This window comes from Macrobrachium nipponense, chromosome 35, assembly GCF_015104395.2.
Source record: "Macrobrachium nipponense isolate FS-2020 chromosome 35, ASM1510439v2, whole genome shotgun sequence".
Classification (NCBI taxonomy): domain Eukaryota; kingdom Metazoa; phylum Arthropoda; class Malacostraca; order Decapoda; family Palaemonidae; genus Macrobrachium; species Macrobrachium nipponense.
In genome coordinates this window covers 54,240,672-54,261,740 of record NC_061096.1, presented here as the reverse complement: position 1 = coordinate 54,261,740, position 21,069 = coordinate 54,240,672, and the positions used below count along the sequence as shown (strand labels likewise).

The 21,069-nt window shown below is 37.4% G+C and overlaps 1 protein-coding gene across 1 annotated transcript in view; it reads right to left on the bottom strand.

The window, feature by feature from the left end:
• The window catches only part of LOC135208787 (chorion peroxidase-like), a 44,961-nt gene that overhangs the window by 10,633 nt on the left and 13,259 nt on the right, over positions 1-21,069 (bottom strand). The window contains 7 exon segments of the mRNA XM_064241309.1: positions 914-1,047; positions 2,406-2,649; positions 3,618-3,802; positions 4,428-4,555; positions 4,794-4,991; positions 5,671-5,856; positions 6,413-6,592. Coding sequence (XP_064097379.1) covers positions 914-1,047; positions 2,406-2,649; positions 3,618-3,802; positions 4,428-4,555; positions 4,794-4,991; positions 5,671-5,856; positions 6,413-6,592 — 1,255 coding nt within the window.

Here is a 21,069-nt window from a genome sequence, read left to right as displayed (position 1 = left end):
ATTGACATCGGGTGAGCATAACCGCACGACACTTTGCAGTTTATGCAATATACATTAGTTCCATAGCATTCAGTTATCATAACGCTAATTTGTCCTTGAGATGTATTGTCAGGCGCAGATATGTCGACGGGGACTTGACAACTTGTAATGTAAACCCATGATGCATTTTGATTTAGACACCCATACAAAATTTACATTTTCTCTGGTGGAGTATTCGAAGAAAATTAGTTTTTCTTTGGATAACTATGACAAATATTACTCTCATAGTGGGTGAGTACAGAGAGCCCGGGGACATTAGTAAGGGCTTATATCCAATTTACTCTTTTAACATTTTAAGCAGTATCATACCGAGGGTAATAAATGAAAAATGGCGGTTTTTCAATTGCATTTCGCCCGGAGGGTTAAGGAACAAACAAATAAAAATATTTCCATTAGCACTCCTAAAAGTTGATGAAATTAGTACTGAGTTAGGTTCGCTCGAAGCTTTCCATTTTATTGTATTCGAATGAATATTTTCTATAATTATTTCCATACATACATGCTTCTCGAAAAAAAATGTCCAACTCCATTTAGGAACATGACATGATATACGAAAACTGATGCACCCAATTCTTTACTGCCCTTTAGAGGCTTAAAAATTGTATTAACTTTCAATGTATTACTTGGGATATACCCAGGAGTTTATGATGAAAGACAAAAAACACTAAGTCGACAGTAGTATATAGTGAAAAGCAAATTTTGAATTATGTTTTTCTCTTCATTTATATTTGGCAAAAGTATGATGGACGTTACATACTATTCATAAGTAGAGAGATAAAGATCCCAATAAAATAATCTTGCGAAAGTACGGTATACAATGGCAGTATATATGTCTCTGAAAATGATCCTGTTTCTTCGTGATCGGATAACTTACCCATAAACCTTCCGAAAAGCCTCTGCTACAGAACTGCCCATATCTGAAGCCAGGTCGGCAAAGTTGAGATATGGGAAGAGACCGCAGGCGGCTCTCCAAGCGTTGTAAGGAGGAAGTCCATGATCACGGCCCCTCTGCAAAAAAAAGAAATCTCTGAGTAACATAGACCATTCTCTCTCTCTCTCTCTCTCTCTCTCTCTCTCTCTCTCTATCTCTTCTCTCTCTCTCTCTCGTCTCTCATCTCTCTCCTCTCTCTCTCTCTCTCTCTCTCTCTCTCTCTCTCTCTCCACCCGACAAATTTCGTCTTTTTAAGATGTCTCAAAAACATCTTCAAGGAGACATGTATGGTGCCATAATTTTACAATAAATTGTAAAACTTATGCCACCATATATGTCTCCTTGAAGATGTCTCAAAAACTAAAGACGAAACATATGTATATACATACATACTTTAGTCATAATACAAACTAGCATACAGGAGGTTGGGAAAAATGTTCATATCTGATAAGTAAGGTAAAGGAGGCGTGATAACATAGCGGTTGGGTTTAGTGATTTAATTTTTTTTTTTTTACCTGTGCAGTTAAGCTCACACACATGCTATTAGGCCAAAGTAAATTAACTTCCTACAAATTTATAAATTTTGAATATTTCTCTTGGAATAAATTGCCCTTTTCTTTACACTCAATGGCAGATTTTTATCTTTGTACAAAAGCTTTCTTGTATAAAAGTGGATGGGAGCTATTAAGCAGCCTCAAATTTGAACTACCAGGAGTATCACCTATCATTATGTGCCTGGGCATTGAAAAAGATTGTCACATAAATATTAATAGGAAGAAAATTGAAACTATATTTCTCATATGCAGAAAATTAGACATCAGAAATTAAACTCACTAGATAATTTAAGCAGAGAACCAGGATTATTTTAAAACGCTGGATCGAGATGAGCCTGACCATAATTTGCAGCCATTTATTACGCAACCGTCATCCAAATTATGAGATAGCTTCATGCACATAATGAATGAATAGCAATATGCTTGTAAGGACAACGCTTTTTCTTTTTATTTTTATTGCGTCTCGTTATCAAGACGCGTTGCTCCTTTAACCATTTTATTCAGACATACATTTAAAGATAATAAGGCGTACAAATAATAAAATTACACGAGTTATACATCGGCGGAAAGGCCGCGGAACGCTCTATAAAATGGTTAAAGGAACAACGCGTCTTGATAACGAAATGCAATAAAAATATAGAAAAAGCGTTGTCCTTATACGCTCATCCAAGACTAACTAAGACTACTCGGTGATGAAAGGATTTGTTAGAAAGAGACACCCAATAACTAAAGTGGATTTGAGCATTACACACGAAGTGAATGACAGCATTTTTGCTTATGTAATCAGTGAAAACATGATGTAAATGATAGAAGCGACAATGACCAATAAACAATTCACACCACCAGAACGAAAGCTGGTAGATACATTTCTTTCTTCCTACCTGGATGTTGAGTGCCATGAGATCGAGCCCAACAGGTTCGTCCAGCCCAGCAAAGAGTTTGTCGGTGAGTGTATGCACCAGATAAGTATCGGCTGCCTGAGATGGCTCGTTGACCAGTCCTTCCAGAAGAGCTGATGGTCGCGTGCGCTTTTGGTGCAGGATATTGGTCCTCATAAAACTACCCAACAGTGGGATGTTCAGCCCTGAACTCTTCAAGAAGTCGTTAACCAGGGTATGGCCAAACCTGTGTTAATAAGGAATAGTTTTCTTTTAGTGACGTTTTGCGTTAGATACGTATCAATGATAGCAATTCATCCAAATCATAAATGAACTTCGTGTTTACTTGTGTGAAGGAACCCATCCAAAGCTGTAAACTCTTACAGGTCTCTTTTATTTATGAGAAAAATATATCTTTAAAAAGAAAGGAAGCCCATCCCCATTACCACCTTTTATTAGGGTGTAAATATTTGCATATATACATACATATATATTTTTCCCCGTTTATCTTAAGAGTATTTTCAGTGTGCTGGGATGATGTGGTGAAATCGACTTGAGATATAAGACAGATTGTGTGTATGGGGAAAAAGGCCACATTTTAGGATTTTAGTGAGGCAAAATTGAAATGGCAGGGTGGGAGAGATGAAAGTGGTTGTGTCTGGGGTCGTTGAAAAAAAAATAATGCATGCATTATCAGGAAGACTATGTGTAAGAGACTAGGTGTGGCATGAGAACAAACCGTAATCCAGTAATGAGTGCTTATGTTATGAATTTTGAAGAATGGGCGTGAAATAGAACATTTTTGAGAAAGTCACATCTATAAGGAAAGAATGGACTATAGCTGGTGAAAAAATGTGACATTTCAGAAGTGTTTAGAGGGGAGAGGACAGGAAGACCTAGAAAGCTAGAACCTTGATACCGAGAAGTAGAGGACTCAGCTGGTGAAAAAAAAAAAAAAAAATGTGACATTTCAGAAGTATCTAGAGGGGAGAGGACAGGTAGGCCTAGAAAGCTGGAGCCTTGATATCGAGAAGTAAAGGACTCAGCTGGTGAAAGAAATGTGACATTTGAGAAGTGTTTAGAGACCTAGAAAGCTAGAGCCTTGATATCGAGGTAGTAAGGGAGCAATTGAAAAATCGAGGTGGATGTCGCAGCGTGCGAAAGATTTTTCCTTGCGGAAATGTTCTGTGCTGTGGTTACGCCACCGGTTGTTACCTGTACGCAGCTGTGGCGAAGACATTGGCGATGGAAGCATCGATGTTAGGGTCGTAATTGTCTTTGTAGCCGTAAGATGAAGGGTACAGGTCGAAATCCCACATGACCGAGTCTCCAAGCACCACTGGTAGGAACTCCTTGTAAGTGATTTGTTGGATGAGGGCAGATACAACTCTTCTTGACTCCTATAAAAGATGGAACCAGTCATTTTAATATACATATCTGGGTGGACGCGCAAGTAGATTATTGCCTTTCAAAGTTAGCGGGTAAAGTGATCCATCCGTTGGCTGATTTACTCGTATATGGCAAATTGACTGATTGATTGATGGTGTCTCTGATAACCGAATGCTGACAATAAACCCGTTCTTTGTTATTTTTTACGTATTACTTACTATCAGTCCTGAAAAAAATTTTAACATAAATATTAAGATTTACTATGTTAATCATGTGCTTGAGAGTAGGCTACCTGTAACAACTCGAATTTACATTTTTATTTTTCGAGCATTAAAACTATGGTAACAAGCACGCATTGAGTATTGCAGTACAACAAAGTATTCCCGCCTTACTCAAGAAAGTTTATGTTGTGATAAAAAAAAAGGTAACCTCTCCTCCTGAGCAGAGAGAGAGAGAGAGAGAGAGAGAGAGAGAGAGAAATTTTGTAATTCAAGCTATAAATTCTGCGTGAAAAAATCCTTTATACACGTCTTGTTAGTGTAGTTTACTAGGACAATAAGTCTAGAAGAAGGAAAAAGAGTGGAAACAGCGCAAACCTTGAACCGGAAATTTGGTCATTAGCTTAACCAGTCTTACCTGATAGAGGGTCTCATCGCTCCAGTGAGGATTGTGATAAGAAAATTGCTTGACAATCCCTTCGTGAACTCTGAGCCAAAGCGTGTGCATAGAAGCTAGACCAGGTTGCTCGTTTACTCGTTCGTCACCTGTTCCATAAACCAAGATTTGTCAGTAGTTCTCCAAAAGGAAATTCTTTTTTAAAACGTTTATTTGCTCATGTCGATAGCAGTAAATATACTGGACTCTAAAATCTGGCTGATGTGTCAACTGGTTACTACCCAACTTTGAAAACTTTAGCAGAAACTTGCAAAGAACAAAGAGAGGAACCCAACATGTATTTAAAGAATGTTGCCCTAATCAACAAGAATTGAATAATCAACTGACCAGCCTTAAAACAGAATCCATTTGAGTGTGGGCATCCCACTTCAGGAAGCAGGTGACCACTAACGGGCAAGTTGCCGTGAACTTTGTGAAGGTGACCCCCTTTGAAGGACCGCAGTGTTCGAGCTACATCAGGAGTGGATCCATATACTGCCGAACCATCGAGATAGGCCGTGATTTGGTTAAGCTGTTCGCGAGGACCTGATCCAGGATAAGTAGGAAAATAAAATCTGATAATATAAGAGAAAGGCAAGACTCAAAATTCATGATAAATTAGTAATATGCTATACATAAACAGGTTGATAGTAAGACATTCATATTTCAACATATTTTGTAGGGTACACATATAAATTAATTGATGACGTGTGCATGAGTTAATGCATGTATCTAAGTACGCGTTTTTCATAAGACTAAGTCCAAGTCTTTTGAGTGTATTATACAATACTACTAAGTATGTGAGAAGTAATAGATACTGCATTTAATTTATTGTATATGCAAAGTTGTGGGGGTAATAAAATTGGTCCTGAATGGTGATGGATGGATATGATTGCGTATGATTCACAACTGATTGAGGACAGAGAAGATAAACTGCAGAACTTAATGACATAGTCATGATATGTTTGCGAATGTCGACTTGTCACTTTCATCCTGTCACTGAATCGTAATAGATTTGCCACCAGTGATTCCTCGGACATTCCGTTGAGGACAGTCAGAGATGTGTATTTCTGGTGATAGAAGTTCACTCTCGACGGGGTTCGGAAGTCACGTAAAGCTGTTGGTCCCGTTGCTGAATAACCACTGGTTCCATGCAACGTAAAAACACCCTACAAACAAACAAGCCACCAGTGATGATGGGTGTGTAAGAGTGAGAAAGTCTTACCAAAAGTGCATCCTTTGCTTGCTATGAGAGATCGAACGAATCTCATGCAGGTCCTGTTGTAGCTGGAGAAAAGAGGGTCACTAGACACATCGATTGGCTGACATTCTGGAGAATCCCAGACATCTGGGTCAGGTTCTCCGTCTAAGCAGCAGTGTAAGGGCATCGTCTCTCCTTTGGCGTTCTCTCCTACAAGTGCGGGAGACCCAGCGAAACAAATAAGATAAAGGTAGCGGATTACTTTCCACAGGAATAATTTATGATTATGATTACTGCTAATCAGTAGTTCCACCTTTATCCGAATTCATTTGGGTAGCTACAGTTACACACACTTAATGCGATTCAACTTGATAAGGCGCACAATGAAATCAGTGTATCAGAGGTGAATAAAGCAAAGCCAATATACTTAAGGTTTAATATAATGTATTAAAGGCACATAAAAATATTAAATCAAATATGGTAACATACTGTAATCATTATCAAGGCATCTAACTGATTTACAACTAGACGAAGAAAAGTCCTCAACATCTGTAAGAGGCAGATCAAATAGAATATTAGTTATGAAGAGAAGAACGAAAAAATGGCAGCAGACATATAAAGACACAATGGAAAAGAAATCAGAAATATCTTGGGCATCGTGGAGCTAAAACGAAACCTGGAAGGTGAATATGAAATGAAAAATCAGGCAGAATGAAAAGGGGCAAGTGGAGGTACCTTTAGAAACAGACCAAAGCGATACACTTACTTGCAGCCTCTGGCGTGTGGACGACTTCATGATCTATGAACTGTCCCCACTGCATTACCATAAGACTCACATGAGGCAAAAGGGGTCGGCGACCAGCACTCTTCACCTCCCAGCTGACCCGCCTGGGAGAGGGTAGTTTGCTGGTACCGCTTCTGTTGTGCCCACGCATGGAGTCCACACCTGCAAAGAGTCGGTGTTTAGATCATTATCAAGGCATTTATATGATGGCTTGGCGAGGAAGGGACGAAACCATGTTTTAATGTCAGCGTTCTCATGATGTGTGAATAGTTATGCGACATGAAATTATTCCCAGAAACAAAGTAAATAAATGCTTGATGTTCTGAAATAGATTGTGATGCATGGTAAGAGGATTATTAGCATTAAACTGCTGAGTAATGATGAAATACCTCTGCAGCTAACTTCTGCAGTAACAGTTGTTGATTTTGCTTCACTAAGGCTCGTCGGCAGTACACCGATGCCCCCCCCCCCCCCCCCCGTACCATGGGTATTATCAAATGTTCTTCCATTAGAGTATTTTCAAAACATTCGTCTAATGATTTCTGGTTATTTCTAGCCTTTCCCCTTCCACCAAGCACATATCAATCATAAAATCTTTTTTTAACCTTCCTATCATATTCCATTATCTCAAAATATTTGGATCCAACTTTCCATTTACACTACTCTCTTTGTCATTGTATAACTTTCCTTTTCACAACTCACTACAGACTTCACATGAAAAATTTCACCCCGAGGACTTTATATTGTTTCTTAAATTCGTATATAACATATAGACTTTCCTTCTGTAATGTAGGTTTGGTTAAGTCCGTAGTCTCTTCGTATATTCCAATTTTCTTTTCCTCAGACAATGCTTCTCTCTACAAAATTTGTTGTATAGTCAATATTGCTTGTCTGTCTTCGTTTTTCTGTGATTTGGCCGTTATCCTACTAACTGTAATTGTGTTTACGCTGAAATATCAACTCAAACCAATTTCATTCTCCACTATCCGTAATAAACTGCATTGCTCCAATTCCCAGGTTGCACGGCGTCAATAACCTCGTCGTTGCGACGCCAGTAAGAATTAATCAATCAATCAATCCCAGGTTGCAATTCACCACCACCACAACCTTGCTCTTCCCAACGGCTGCTTTTCATTTTCTCCTCTTACAAATATTTTCAAACATTTCAGTTCCTCTTCGTTAACACCAATAAATATTGCGTCGCTCAGAAACTTTCGAATGTTGAATCTTTTTACCTATATCTTTTCTTTCTCTGACTTTTCAGATACTCCATCCATAAATATATCAAGCAATGATGAGATATGAACCTTTATCGTGTTCTCTTTTACATCAAACCACTTCTTTATTTGCAGCCTACATTTTCATTTGAATTACTAACTCGGCCAACACCGCTCTCTCTCTTCTCTCTCTCTCTGCTTATCTGCCCATCTCCTGCAACCTACTATCATTTTGAAATTCCCTAGCTCAATCAACGGCCGCTCTCTCTCTCTCATCTCTCTCTCTCTCTCTCTCTCTTCTCTCTCTCTCTCTCTCTCTCTCTCTCTCTCTCTCTCTCTCTCTCTCTCTCTCTCTCTCTCTGCTTATCTTGTCCTATCTTACACCAAACCAATGCCATCTCTATCTTTGCAACCTACATTTTTTATTTGAATTCCCTAGCTCAACCAAACGCCCCCCCCCTCCCTCTCTCTCTCTCTCTCTCTCTCTCTCTCTCTCTCTCTATGAGGTAGTCTTTGATTCTTCCCACGTGTGATCAATGTCGAGAGACCACAATTTGCTCCCCCTTACCTGTTAGCTAACACTTCTGAGACGCTTCAGATTAATTACCCGGAACCTCCAAAGATGAGTTTCCGGTCTAGACGTCCGTTGTTGAGCTTAAAACCACAGGTAGCCCCAACGGGAAATTTATGATTTAAATAATGAATTAATACAGAATTCTCGTCAAGGTTTTAAAGGCGGAGACCAGAACTTGATTTAAGACAGACTCCATCAGATTAAACGTAAAACGTTAAATGATTAGAGTTTAATGTCAACTCCTCCCTGTTTAAACACTCATATTTTATACGAGATAAAAAGAAACCGTGATTTCCTAAACCGATGTTATTTAACAGTTTAAGGATCCATTTCCGATACGGGGGCGGGGAACGCAAGTGTCGTAGGTGATTAATTTCACGTTGGGAATGACTCTCTGTGACGCTTTAACTTGCAATTGTTTTCTTTCGTTTAATCTTACACATCAGCACTGATCTTAGCTTTGTTTATTGGAAAAGTTTTCTTTAATCATTCGAATTCATATTAAAAGATTATTGGGATATAAAAAGACATACATCAAATGGAAAGTGTTAGCATACTAATACCTCCCCACCAAAACCAGTTGAACAATGCATAGAACGTTGTTATGCAATCAAAATCGGATATTAAACTTGGAGAACTCTTTGATAATTTGCTTTATCATGTTGTTATTTATCATATAACAAATAATTTCAGTCATATCAGAGATACCATCACCTCTGAACTTCCCCCATACCATTACATTCCATTATATAATTGTAAAGGGTATGAGACTGAGTATTGCCACATAATTCACAGGGGATACCATCAAACATATTTATAGGTAATTTCTTTAATAATGAAGGACCTCGTTTATAAAACAAAAATGGAAGAAGGTAGGATCATAAACTGCCTGTTTTGGCAAGTTTGCTATAAACCTATTCTTTAGTGACTATAGTAGATTCACATCAACCGTGCATTTGATGTCTAGGCCAATCCCATACGATGCTCCTGATTGGCTGTTGATAAGCCAATCACGGGGGTGGAAACTCTCAGTCTCTCTCGAGATTTTACATGGGTAGGATCTATGTTCCACCTCTCCTGCAGCCCTGTGATTGGCTTATCAACAACCAATCAGGAGCGTCGTAAGGGACTGGCCTAGACATCAAATGCACCGGTGATGTGAATCTACAATAGCAATATGGTGCTTATGGTCAAGTATCTTAGCTAAATTTAACGAAGGGTATCGAAATAAAATGATTAATGATTTTGTAAACACCGAAAATGTTTCGATATCATTAAAGAGATAACTAATGAACGAGCACGAAGTATTCCAATAAGCATTATCATATTATGACCCTGAAACAGCTTTCAAATTATACGAGAAACGGTATCCACTGAGATATAATTTAAAATGATGTATGACAGATGTTCTACCCATGTGTCCACATCTTTGTATTTACGGTATGATTTACCACTATAGCTAGTATATACTCTAATTTATTTTGGATTAGTAAGAAAAAGTTAACCAGACCACTGAGGTGATTAACAGTTCTCCTAGGGCTGGCCAAAGGATTAGACATCTTTACGTGGCTAAGAATCAATTGGTTACTTAGCAACGGGACCTACAGCTTACTGTGGGATCCGAACCACATTATACCGAGAAATGAATTTCCAATCAGCAAAATTAAATTCCTCGGATTCCACGTTGGCAGAGCCGGGCACCTTCGGTTACCAAATCGGTAGGCGAGAACGTAACCCCCTCGTCCAAAGAGAAACTGGATTAGTGAGAAAGTGTTCATTGATTTTTCAAAGTGTGATATGTAATAATAAGGTTGAAATTGATAAAAAGAATAACATATTAAGTATCAGTTGTTCATGTAAGCTTACGTACTCTGTCACATACATATTGATGAATTTGTATCCAAGAGCACATGCTAGATTTTTGTAGAGCATTTTTAATGAGTAGAAATCAGTGTTGAAAGTTAAAAATAGGCAACATTTCAAATTGATAAAGGCACTAGCTATTATTTGAGAACGAGACGATACATGTCTAGAGAGCCCACATTCAGTATTTGTCTTTCTAGGCTAATAAACATCGTTTGGAGAAGTTTGCATGTATGTGACAGTGCTTTTGATATCCCTTTTTAATGCTGTGATCATAAAAATTAAGATATACCAGTGGTTCCCAAACTAGACCATACCAAGGACCCCTCAGGTATGATAGAGTCCCATCCGAGGACCCCAGCCAATCAAAAGTTATCATTACCATACCCGGATACCCATTACAACGTAGTGTATTTAATATTTGCATATTCCTACACAAAGTATAAGTAATTATATGAAATGCTTTCAATTTTTTTCATTGTCTTAAATTCAATACAAAGTGAAATTGGTGAAAACAGCCACTAATTCTTTCTGGAGTTGAAAAATATACATTTTTTCATTGTGTCGCGGACCCCCTAGGCCTAGGGCCTTCTCCTCGACCCCCAGGGGTCAGCTGACCCCAGTTTAGGAATCACTGCTCTCTACCAACTAAAGTGTAAAGTCACTTCATAAAAAAAATAAGCTGACACATAGGCAGAGCATTTGCCATATATCATTCTGAATTACATTTCAGCACGGGAACTGGAGAGATGTAAACCTGAAGTCTTGTATTATTGCCTTTGTTTTCTCTGTTCTTTCCCGTTCAATACTTTACCTTACTTTAGAAAAAAAAATCAAAATAAAGAGGAAAAATACATTTATTATCTTTTTGCGGAAACGGATTTAAATCAAGCTAAGCATTTCACAGAAACAAATTTCCAGGTGATTGTCATCCCCTGTTGTAATAAGACCGAAATCCACTGACATTTATTGTATCGTTACCAAAGAACAATCAGACAGTTTAGTTTCTTGTAATGCTTCCTAAACATCGTAATTATGATCTGTTTTATATATGAGAGGGTACATTTCGACAGAGTACCTACCACTCAGTGGTATGGATCACAAGTGAGTGTCTATTGCACTAGGAAATCGGGTATCTCACGTGTCTTCTTCACGTTCTTCAAAAGAACAGATAGACAAAAGCAAGAACAAACAGATCAGCAATGACAGTTATTCAAGAACACTGGAAAACTGTCTATCAACCCTCACAAAGCTTTATAAATGAATAGATTTCATGGGAGCTCCTGTCTGACGAGGTTAAAAGAACGAAGGTTAATTTTTCTTACGGACGTTAAAATTTTATGTGACTAATTAAACTGTAGACTATAACGTTGCATTTGCATATTCTCTCCTCTCCTTCCCTCCCAGCAAGCTCCCCCCCCCCCCCCCCCCCCCCCCCCCCCCCCGTCTGTCTGTACTTGCACAAACAAATTCTTTTGCCTCATTCTGTAACAACTTAAATTTATATTTTGATATCCGGTTAAACACAGGGCGTTAACACAAAACAATTTTCAGTATTTACTTTAATGCTTGCCTATTATATTATTATTACACCCATTTGCTAAGCCAGCGCGTCTAATTATGACTTAATATGTCATACTTCATAACCCTATGACGTTCTTTATGGTGCTCAGGAGGCAAGGAATGTTTTCCTTTTAAGAAGTGAAAATTAAATAAAAAAAGCTTCTTTGCTGATGTAGTCTTTTCTCTGTAGATGGATGTTCCTACAGAAGAAGGGAAAAAAGAAGGTAGCTGCGAAGATCTACTGAAGTTAAATGAGATCTATTCACACCAGCTCCGTGTTATGAATCTGGCTCCAGCCTGGATTCGCCTTAACCTTCGTTAAAACTAATTAACTGGGAAACAGGAAGATTGTCTGGAAACAGAGAAAGCTTTAAAAAAAGGAAGAAAACAAAAAGGTAAGTCCTCCAGATCTCTAAAAACTGGGTGATCTCCCGTTTTTAAGAAGTCAACCTTCCACACTGTCGGGGAACGGCGACCTAATGATCAAGTTCCAATAATTAACGATAATTATGCGCCTAGCGTTCACACACACACAGCAGCAATGGCAGTGCCGCTCATGACGCCTCTTTGTTACCTGATTTCCACGTCTCTTTGGAAGAGGACGGAGGATGGAAGAGTTTTTGTGAGTGGGTCCCACATCTCTTCCTTGTTGGTGTCCCTTGGAAAACACTATTCCTTTTCCGTTTTAGAAATCTTGCCTCCCAACGGGAAGTTCTGCGGTCAGCTCTCTTGCATAGACATCGCGGTGCATTTCCTTTGATGCTTAATTTCTCCCAGTCACATTCATCTCAAGCACAGCTAACAGCCGGAACTTAACATCATCATGTGTTAAAGGCGTCCTTTCCTGGCCATTCTTCTTCTTCCTTTGAATTTCTGTAGGTTTCCACTTGTGCGTCTGCTATTCAGTTCTCATTTTTGCAATATATATAGTCCTGTTATATAAAAACGGCTGCCCTCTGTTAACATAAAGCTAGAATACGTCTTGCGTGAATTTATCAACCATGAATATGATTGTATAAAGAAAATCTAAAACTCCCGCACACATACTTAAGAGCGCACATGCGTGAAAAAAACACCTAACCTACGCTGCAACAAATGCTTCCTCACACCTGGGCTCGTAACAGAGGAAGTCGCACCTTCAGCCAAGCGTGGAATAAATGATTTGTAGGGTCACGTCTCGCAACCCTGAAGACGCTTTTAAAACGTAAACTATAATTATTGACGACATCATTTCGTGACTGTTAAAGAGACACGTTGTCTAATTCTTATCATCATAACACGCGCAGTCACTAATTTCGGTATCTCGAGAATTATTTGAGTGTATAGCGAGAATTTCCGTTTGCTCCTCCTCTGAAGAAATTTAACCGCTCGCTTTTAATGGGAAGTAAAACATTGGAGAAAAGAATGCTCTTAATTAATGCTGGTCGTAGAGGAGATAAATTACAGAAAAAAAGAGCAAAAAATCAAGGTCTAACAAAACATATAAAACTGAAAATGAATATATCTATGGGTATATATAAATATATATATATATATATATATATATATATATATATATATATATATATATATATACATACATACATACATATATACATTCATACATATATATACTATGTATATTTTTTTTTAACGAACAATCCATCCCAAATCTAAATCGGAAGCGCTCCCGCCCATATCTTACTGAGAGAGAGAGAGAGAGAAGGAGAGAGCGAGAGAGAGAGAGAGATAAAAGTCCTTTCTCTATGAATCAGCTTGAGGATCGGAAGTCAAAGGGAGGGATGAAAACTCTCGTGTCCAAGGGCAGGTTCTCTGTCTACTGCGACTAGCAGGTTCTTCGCCGAATTACGCGTCGTTAGTGGTTTTGGGGAGACTTCAGGCCTCTTGGTTTGATGACGATCTACTTTTGGTGTTGGCGAGTCATCCCGCAGAAAGCAATTTACGAGGGCGTGTCTCTCTGCTTGTGATCTTCATTTTTATTTCGTCCTGAGCGTTTTAACTTTTACTTTTTATTTTTGGTATACACACACACTATATGTATATATTTATAGTGTGTGTGTGTGTATGTAGCTTTATATATATGTGTATATACATATATTATATATATATATATATATATATATATATGATACATATATATATATATATAGTATATATATATATAAGGTAAATAAATATATCTATCTATCTATATCTATCTATCTATCTATATCTATATATATATTATAGATATATATACATTATAATATATACATATATTATACATATATATATATTAAATATATAATATATATATATTACTATATATATATATATATATATATATTATATAATATATTATAATACTATATATATATATATATATAGATTGTGTGTGTGTGGTGTCCTGTGTTTGTGGTTTGTGTGTACTATATGTGTGTGTCTGATTACGAAAATCTAGCATGAAAACAATATTTGCATGACAAAAACCATATATTTCGAATAACATGCATTTCCGATTGCTGTTAAATGTAGATGTGAAATGTTGGTACGTTGTAAGAATATTGAAATGGCACGTACAGATATGGTAGTTCGACGCTGGTGGTACGTAGAAGTTAGTTGACCTGGAATACTCTTGTTATGCGCCAATTCTTCACATTCACCAGTGATCACAAATGAAGAAACTTATTTGAAATGTACAGATTTTGTCATGTATGTAGTGTTTACATAATATGTAATTTATATATATATATATATATATATATATATATATATATATATATATATATATATATATATATATATATATATATATATATATAAATTTCATCCCTTTTTTATAACAATGCTAATATTAATATTGCAAACTTTGGAACTACCTTATATAACTCCTATTAGATAACTCCTCTCTGATCATAGGAATCAAGCCAACTAGGCAAGATCAACTCATCATTGTATGCTACTCTGCTCGTTATCTGCTCTCCATCACTTAGAAATATCAAAGGTTTAAGGATAGTGCCTCTTGTAAGGACCTAAAAGCCAAACAGTGCTTGTGTCTCGCTCCTTTTTAAAGGCTTATTTCAAACGTCTTATCTGATTAGTCTTTTTCTGACCTTTCCTACCTCTAATGGCGTTCCTTAGGAAGCCACTGCCATATTTACCAAGTTCCTGCTCGCTCGTGTTATTTATATGCAGATAACTTTAGCCTCCTCATACCGAGTATGTTACCTTCTCGTCTCCCATTAAAAGCTAAATTCTCCATCTCTTTTAAGGCTGCGTGATGCTCATAATGCAAATCTGGGTAGTGTCTCTCATCTGGACCAGCGGATCTTAATTTATTTTCATTAGACGATTTTCATTATGTCAAGCTTGACAATATTGGTGTGGCTATGTATTCTTATAATAGATTTAATATGAGCTTCAACTTTAAGATGCGCTGCTCCTGGAAGCAGTGTCCTCATATTTATATGATACTTACCTGCCCTTTTATGGCGTGTTGTTTTCATGTTTGGAGAATACGAGGATATATTGGATATCCCTTCGTAAGAATTTTCGCTCAGGTCGTATTTGGTAATCAAGAAAAGCCAGATTCACGATTACAATGAAGATTCAGTAATATTAATTGACAGAATGTATTGTGCTTTCGCCCATTGTCCGTTTGAGTAAAAACACCTGAATCATTATAAATACTAGTATCACTGGAGAGAAAGGATATGGCCGATGCCTTGTTGCATGATAAATGTCACAAACCTAATGCATTTCATAATTCAAAGCTCTGAATAACACTTATTTAACATGAATACTTGTCGTTAAGATAACTGTATACAGAATATGATAATATTGTGCCGAATCATGTTATAGGTTCTCTCTTGAGATTTATCTCAGCTAAGGACAAGGATGACTCTCACTTCTACGCTTGAATGGTAATAAAAAAAAGACTGCATTGCTGCAAATGAAAATAGAAAAATAAAGAAAAATGCAGCATATAATTTCAAAGGATATTTCCTGTGAAAAACATAAAATAAAGTAACAAACTGTGGCCTTGACTTTGGCCGAACTCTGCACAATTATGAAGTGTATCTCGTGTCGTTTAAAAGTTATGGCGTTTTAAAAACTATAATTATTTCAGATAATATACAAAGCGTCCCTGTAGACTGATACAGACGAAGAAACGTGTCAGTTATTAAGCGTCCTCGGACGGGAACCAGTGGGACTAAGAATGTAATAACGATCAATAAATAATAAGTCAAGAGGCTAAGGACAAGGAACTCGGTGACAAGTGAAATCCTCGCGTTCGAAAGGGCGTCAGTGGAAGAAAAGGCGCCCGGTAATATTTGTTTACGATACGCTTCCTTTGATAAATTGGCTGGAAAAAGAGGGACCCCTGTCGGGCTCAGAGCTCATTAGAGACCTCATCTTGGGTCAGAGGCAGTTACAATCGAATATCCCATCGGCAGTTTTCCAGAGTTATCTGCTGTTTACAGCTCTGCTTTATAACATTGTTTACCGTCTTACTTCAAACATATATTGGCTTTGGCGGTCTTGTTGTAAAACAATTATACTTTACAGTAACATACGTACCAACACACACACACACACACACACACACACACATATATATATATATATATATATATATATATATATATATTAGTATGTATATATATATATACATACTATATCCGTATGTAAATATACATATATATAGATATATATATATATATATATATATATATATATATATGTGTGTATATATATGTATATATATATATATATATATATATGTGTGTGTATATATAGTACATATATATACATGTATATATATATATATATATATATATATATATATATATATATATATATATATATGACAAGGCACGCATGTGTAAAGCCCAAGACACGCGACACGCCGAAAAGCAAACTTGCTTATATAGCATACTCGGAACATTAATCCGCTCATGTTAACACACACGTTCGAAATCAATCAACTGGACATTCAAACGCGGAAAATGGTCGAGGACATACCACTGTGGCCGTTTTATGAAGGGGGGACATTTGCGGGAACAAGGAAGTTTACGAACATAATTGGGGTATGTTTAGATGCCCCTGAAATATTAGCATCAGTGTTTCGACAATGTTTTAGGCTATGTGTGAGTGAGTGCAATACGGGTGCTACATTAAAATTGCCCTTTTCATGCGTTGACAGTCTTTAAAATGATCATGAATATGAAGAATTTCCAAGTTGCTATGCAGCAATAAGAGTAAGAAAGAGGCTCACGTCAGGGAGAGAGAGAGAGAGAGAGAGAGAGAGAGAGAGAGAGAGAGAGAGAGAGAGAGAGAGAGAGAGATTCTTCGAACAGTATCCTGAAAATGTTTTTCAAATTTCTTTCGATTTAATTTACAATAATTTCCCGCTTGAAAATGGCAACACAATCTAGGACGCTTGAGGGGGATGGCTTAAATAATTTCGTGTTCATTCTCGAGAAATTGATCCGAAACACCTCCGGTTACTGTTGTTCCTGCGTCACCTAATGATGATAATTGAGTTTGATGGGTCGCCACTTCGGAGGAATATGCAAGCACCAACCTCCACTTCTATAATAGGAACATTAAGGCGGGGGAAAATTACAAACTGATTGCCCTTTAGGGTAGCGGTGCCGTAAGTGCATATCTCGCTGTGCACTGTAAGCATTGCTCGAGGTTCTTTGAAGCGTCCTTTCGACCACTATCTGCAACCCTCTTTCTTTCCTTTTACTGTACCTCCGTTCATGGTATCTTCCTTCCATCTCTCTCTCTCTCCACCTTCTCGTAACAGTTGTTCCAGAATGTAACTTCGAGATTTTACTCTTGTGACGCCTTTCAAACCTTCTTTACTCTAAATTTCCCTTTCAATATAAAAAGAAAAAAATAATTTCCCTTTCAGCGCTGAATGACTTCCTAGGTTACAGCGCTTGGCCTTTCGCCTCAATTTTATAGTCCAATTCCAATGCAGATTGAATCGACAAACGATAGTAAAAATGCATGAACTGTATAAAGGAGGGAATAGAACCTATTAAAGGATTCTATTAGGACCAACAGTCTCGAATGTGAGGAGCACCGAAGGAAGAGGACACCACATCCGATTAGCAACATCCTGCTGTGTGGAATTTCTTCTTTCCTGTTATTGAAATACAAGAAAAAAAAAAATGCGGATCGAACGTGTCACTCGTCAATTGGCGTGACGTTCCCTCCCTAATTAAAGGTAATTCATTTTCATGTAACGATCACTTCGCATTTCCGATGTCTAAATCAAACAGATATTTCAGTATTAGCTGCAAATATGTGATCTCAATACGAGTTGCATCAGGGGTTTGAAAATTTTTTTTTTATTTTCAGTGTAACCACCTCTTTGAATTGTGAAATACAGAAGTTTGCATAAGCGATGAATGAGGTTCACTTTTCTAGGAAATTTAATTAAGGAAAAAGTTCCCAAGTTCCTTTATGGGAAGAGTAAGGCCATGGGACTTGCTTTTCAGAAGCCGATATTCGAGAGGTTTTCAATACCATCAATGTTCCATCTGGCTGCATTTTGTTCACATGTTTTTCTCATATAATGTCTTTTTCCGTGTCTGATTTTCAGCCTGTTAGCCTGTCTCTTTATCTTATACGAAGAAATTAAGATACCATTAGCATTATCAAGAGTAATAATGAATTACCGTATAATTTATTGTTCATGCTGAGTTGTATTAGAATTTTCCCGATAGCCTTTTGCTGTTTGAAGTCCTATTATTCAGTCGTTAAATCTCGCTCTCTCTCTCTCTCTCTCTCTCTCTCTCTCTCTCTATCTCTCTCTCGTCTCTCTCTCTTTCTCTCTCTCTCTCTCTCTCTCTCTCTCTGAGCATGCCTGTCTCAGAATTCAATAAGTAATTTTCATAAGGCAACAGTACCTACACTTCACGAGACACGGAGTCAGGAGCAAACACTGGCGGATGTCGACCGGATTATCTCCCGTTATCCATAACAATCGAGTGTCGGATTCCATATAAAAATATAATGATCAGAGATGAAAAATGGAATTATGAAAACTTTTGCTTGTTTGATGCATATTTCCACGAGTCTAACCACTGTAAAAGAAAGTGAAATACTTCTTTTCTACTCATTCATCCGGCTCAAAGTTGTCCTTCTGATGTCAATCATTCATTGAATGTATGAATTTATGAATATTAGATTTATGCATCCTTATAATTCTCGTTGATAGCTTAGTCCTGGATAAAACGCTTCGTACATGATTTTATCTTTACAGTTTTAAATCCTTTGTCTTATGCGTTAAATGTTTTCGCAATATGTGCTGTGATAATGTTTCTACAACTAAAAACAATATCGATCGTTGTAACCGTTGCAGTAACGGATCCTTGTTCGAACTAAGTTCTGCCATAACATTTGTCAAAGATACGATTAGCTTTTAACAGAACGTGAAGGAACCATAAAAGAAGTAAAGATACTGTAACAAACGATAATACAGTGACTAATACGCTTGCGTCATTCTGGGTGAAAATATTTTTACATCCGTAACAACAGTCATTTTTGTGGCGCGTCCTCTGACTTGTAGAAAGAAATCACGCAAGCAATTAGAAGTCTTTGATCTAACGATCGCCCTTCACTGTGAATCCTGTTGACCAATATTCGGAAAATAGACCATAGTGTCGAGAGTCCGGTTTGGTGGTTAAGACTTTGTGACTAACGCGCCAGATAATGATTCAATCATACTTATAGACATCATCAGTAATAGGAAGCAGTAATAGTGGTGTGAGCTTCGCCTGAAGAAGTTTAACGGACACCATAAGCCATGTCTGGTTCGTGGTTCTCCCTCCCCTTCACGCAAACCAGGGAAGGTTGAAGAGGTCACTCATAGACAGTCGGCCTCACCGACGAAGGGAAAAGTCCCAAGGAAATTACAGGGAAGCAGTTTCTACGGACTAAGGTGCTTTGTATATATTACTACATACTCATTGCCGTCAGGCGGATAGGAAGCGGTAAATAGTAGGAAATAGTAAGGCGATATTTATTATTATGTCTAGACGTAATTCCGTTCTTTATTATTGTCGGAGTTCGTTTTAATGACAGTTATTACGAATGATTCACACAGCGAAAGTATAGGCCTAAATTTTACAGCTCACGCACTGACCGCAAGAACAACAAAATTATGACTCCGTAAGGGGTAGTGCCTACAGTGCACCTCACGCTGTGCTTCATAAGCGTTACTTGTTCCTTTCAGCGTCCATTTCTTTTATTGTCCCTCCGTTCATATTCTGTCTTTAATCTTTCTTTCCACCCTCTTTAATAACTGTTTCATAGTGCAACAACGAGGTTTTCCTCCTGTTACACTTTTCAACCCTCTTACTCTCATTTTTTTTTTTTTTTTTTTTAGAGCTGAGTGACTTTATAGGTCCCAACGCTTAGCTTCCGGCCTAAATTGTGTATTTTATCCATCAACGAAATTATTGAGGGCTATAAACTGTGGATCTCGGGTATATTTATTAAATGGAGGTACACTATAGCATTTTAGGGTTAGTGTGGTGCTTCTGTGGCAACGTCATTAATTGAAAATAAGAATTAGCATCCATTGCATTTTCAAGGCTGCAATGGGGCATAATTTTGCTTAATGAAAAGGAACGTCACCGCATAAAATTTTGAATATAAAATATTTTACTTACAATACTTTAATTACTTATAATACTTTAAAGCAAACCTACCCAGTAATACTTTAAAGCAAACCTACCCAGTGCATGGCTGAAAAGTGACTAAACATAAAAAGTTAAACTAGTAAGGAAGTAAACAGAACAGCAGAAAAAAAAAATTACCAAATAAACAAAAGCGTGGAAGAAGTGTGGTTATTTAACGAGGGAACGAGTGCTTTCATGAAAACTGACTCTAAAGTCGTAAGCTCGTCCTCGTGTTGGGTTGAGGCAATTATTTCAAAGTTTTCCATATCAAGCTGCAGTGATCCCTTATATTTGACATATTTGATATATAAAATTATGCCATTTTACCTAATAGGGGTGGAACAGAAAAGACAATGATCGCTGTCGAACTCGTACTAAAGCCTTTGTGTGTGGCCTCTCGTACCACCGGCCTCCCCCCCCCCCCCCCCCCCCCACCCCCCCCCCCGCCCTCAACCCCCATAACTCCCAGAACTTTTTTTTTTTATCTTTGATTGAGAAAATATACAATATTTTACCAATTTAACAGAATTACGTTCAGAATTTTATCCAAGTTGGCATAAAGAATTTAACAAAAATCTTATCTTCTACTTTTTTCCAAATAATCTATGTATTTTAATGTAAATATTTTTCTGTAAGTTACCCATATAAGATTTTATCAGTATATATATCAATTTTTTTTATCACCCTTGATTTTATAAACCTCACACCATCTTTTTCACTCTCGGAACTTGAGCCATCCAT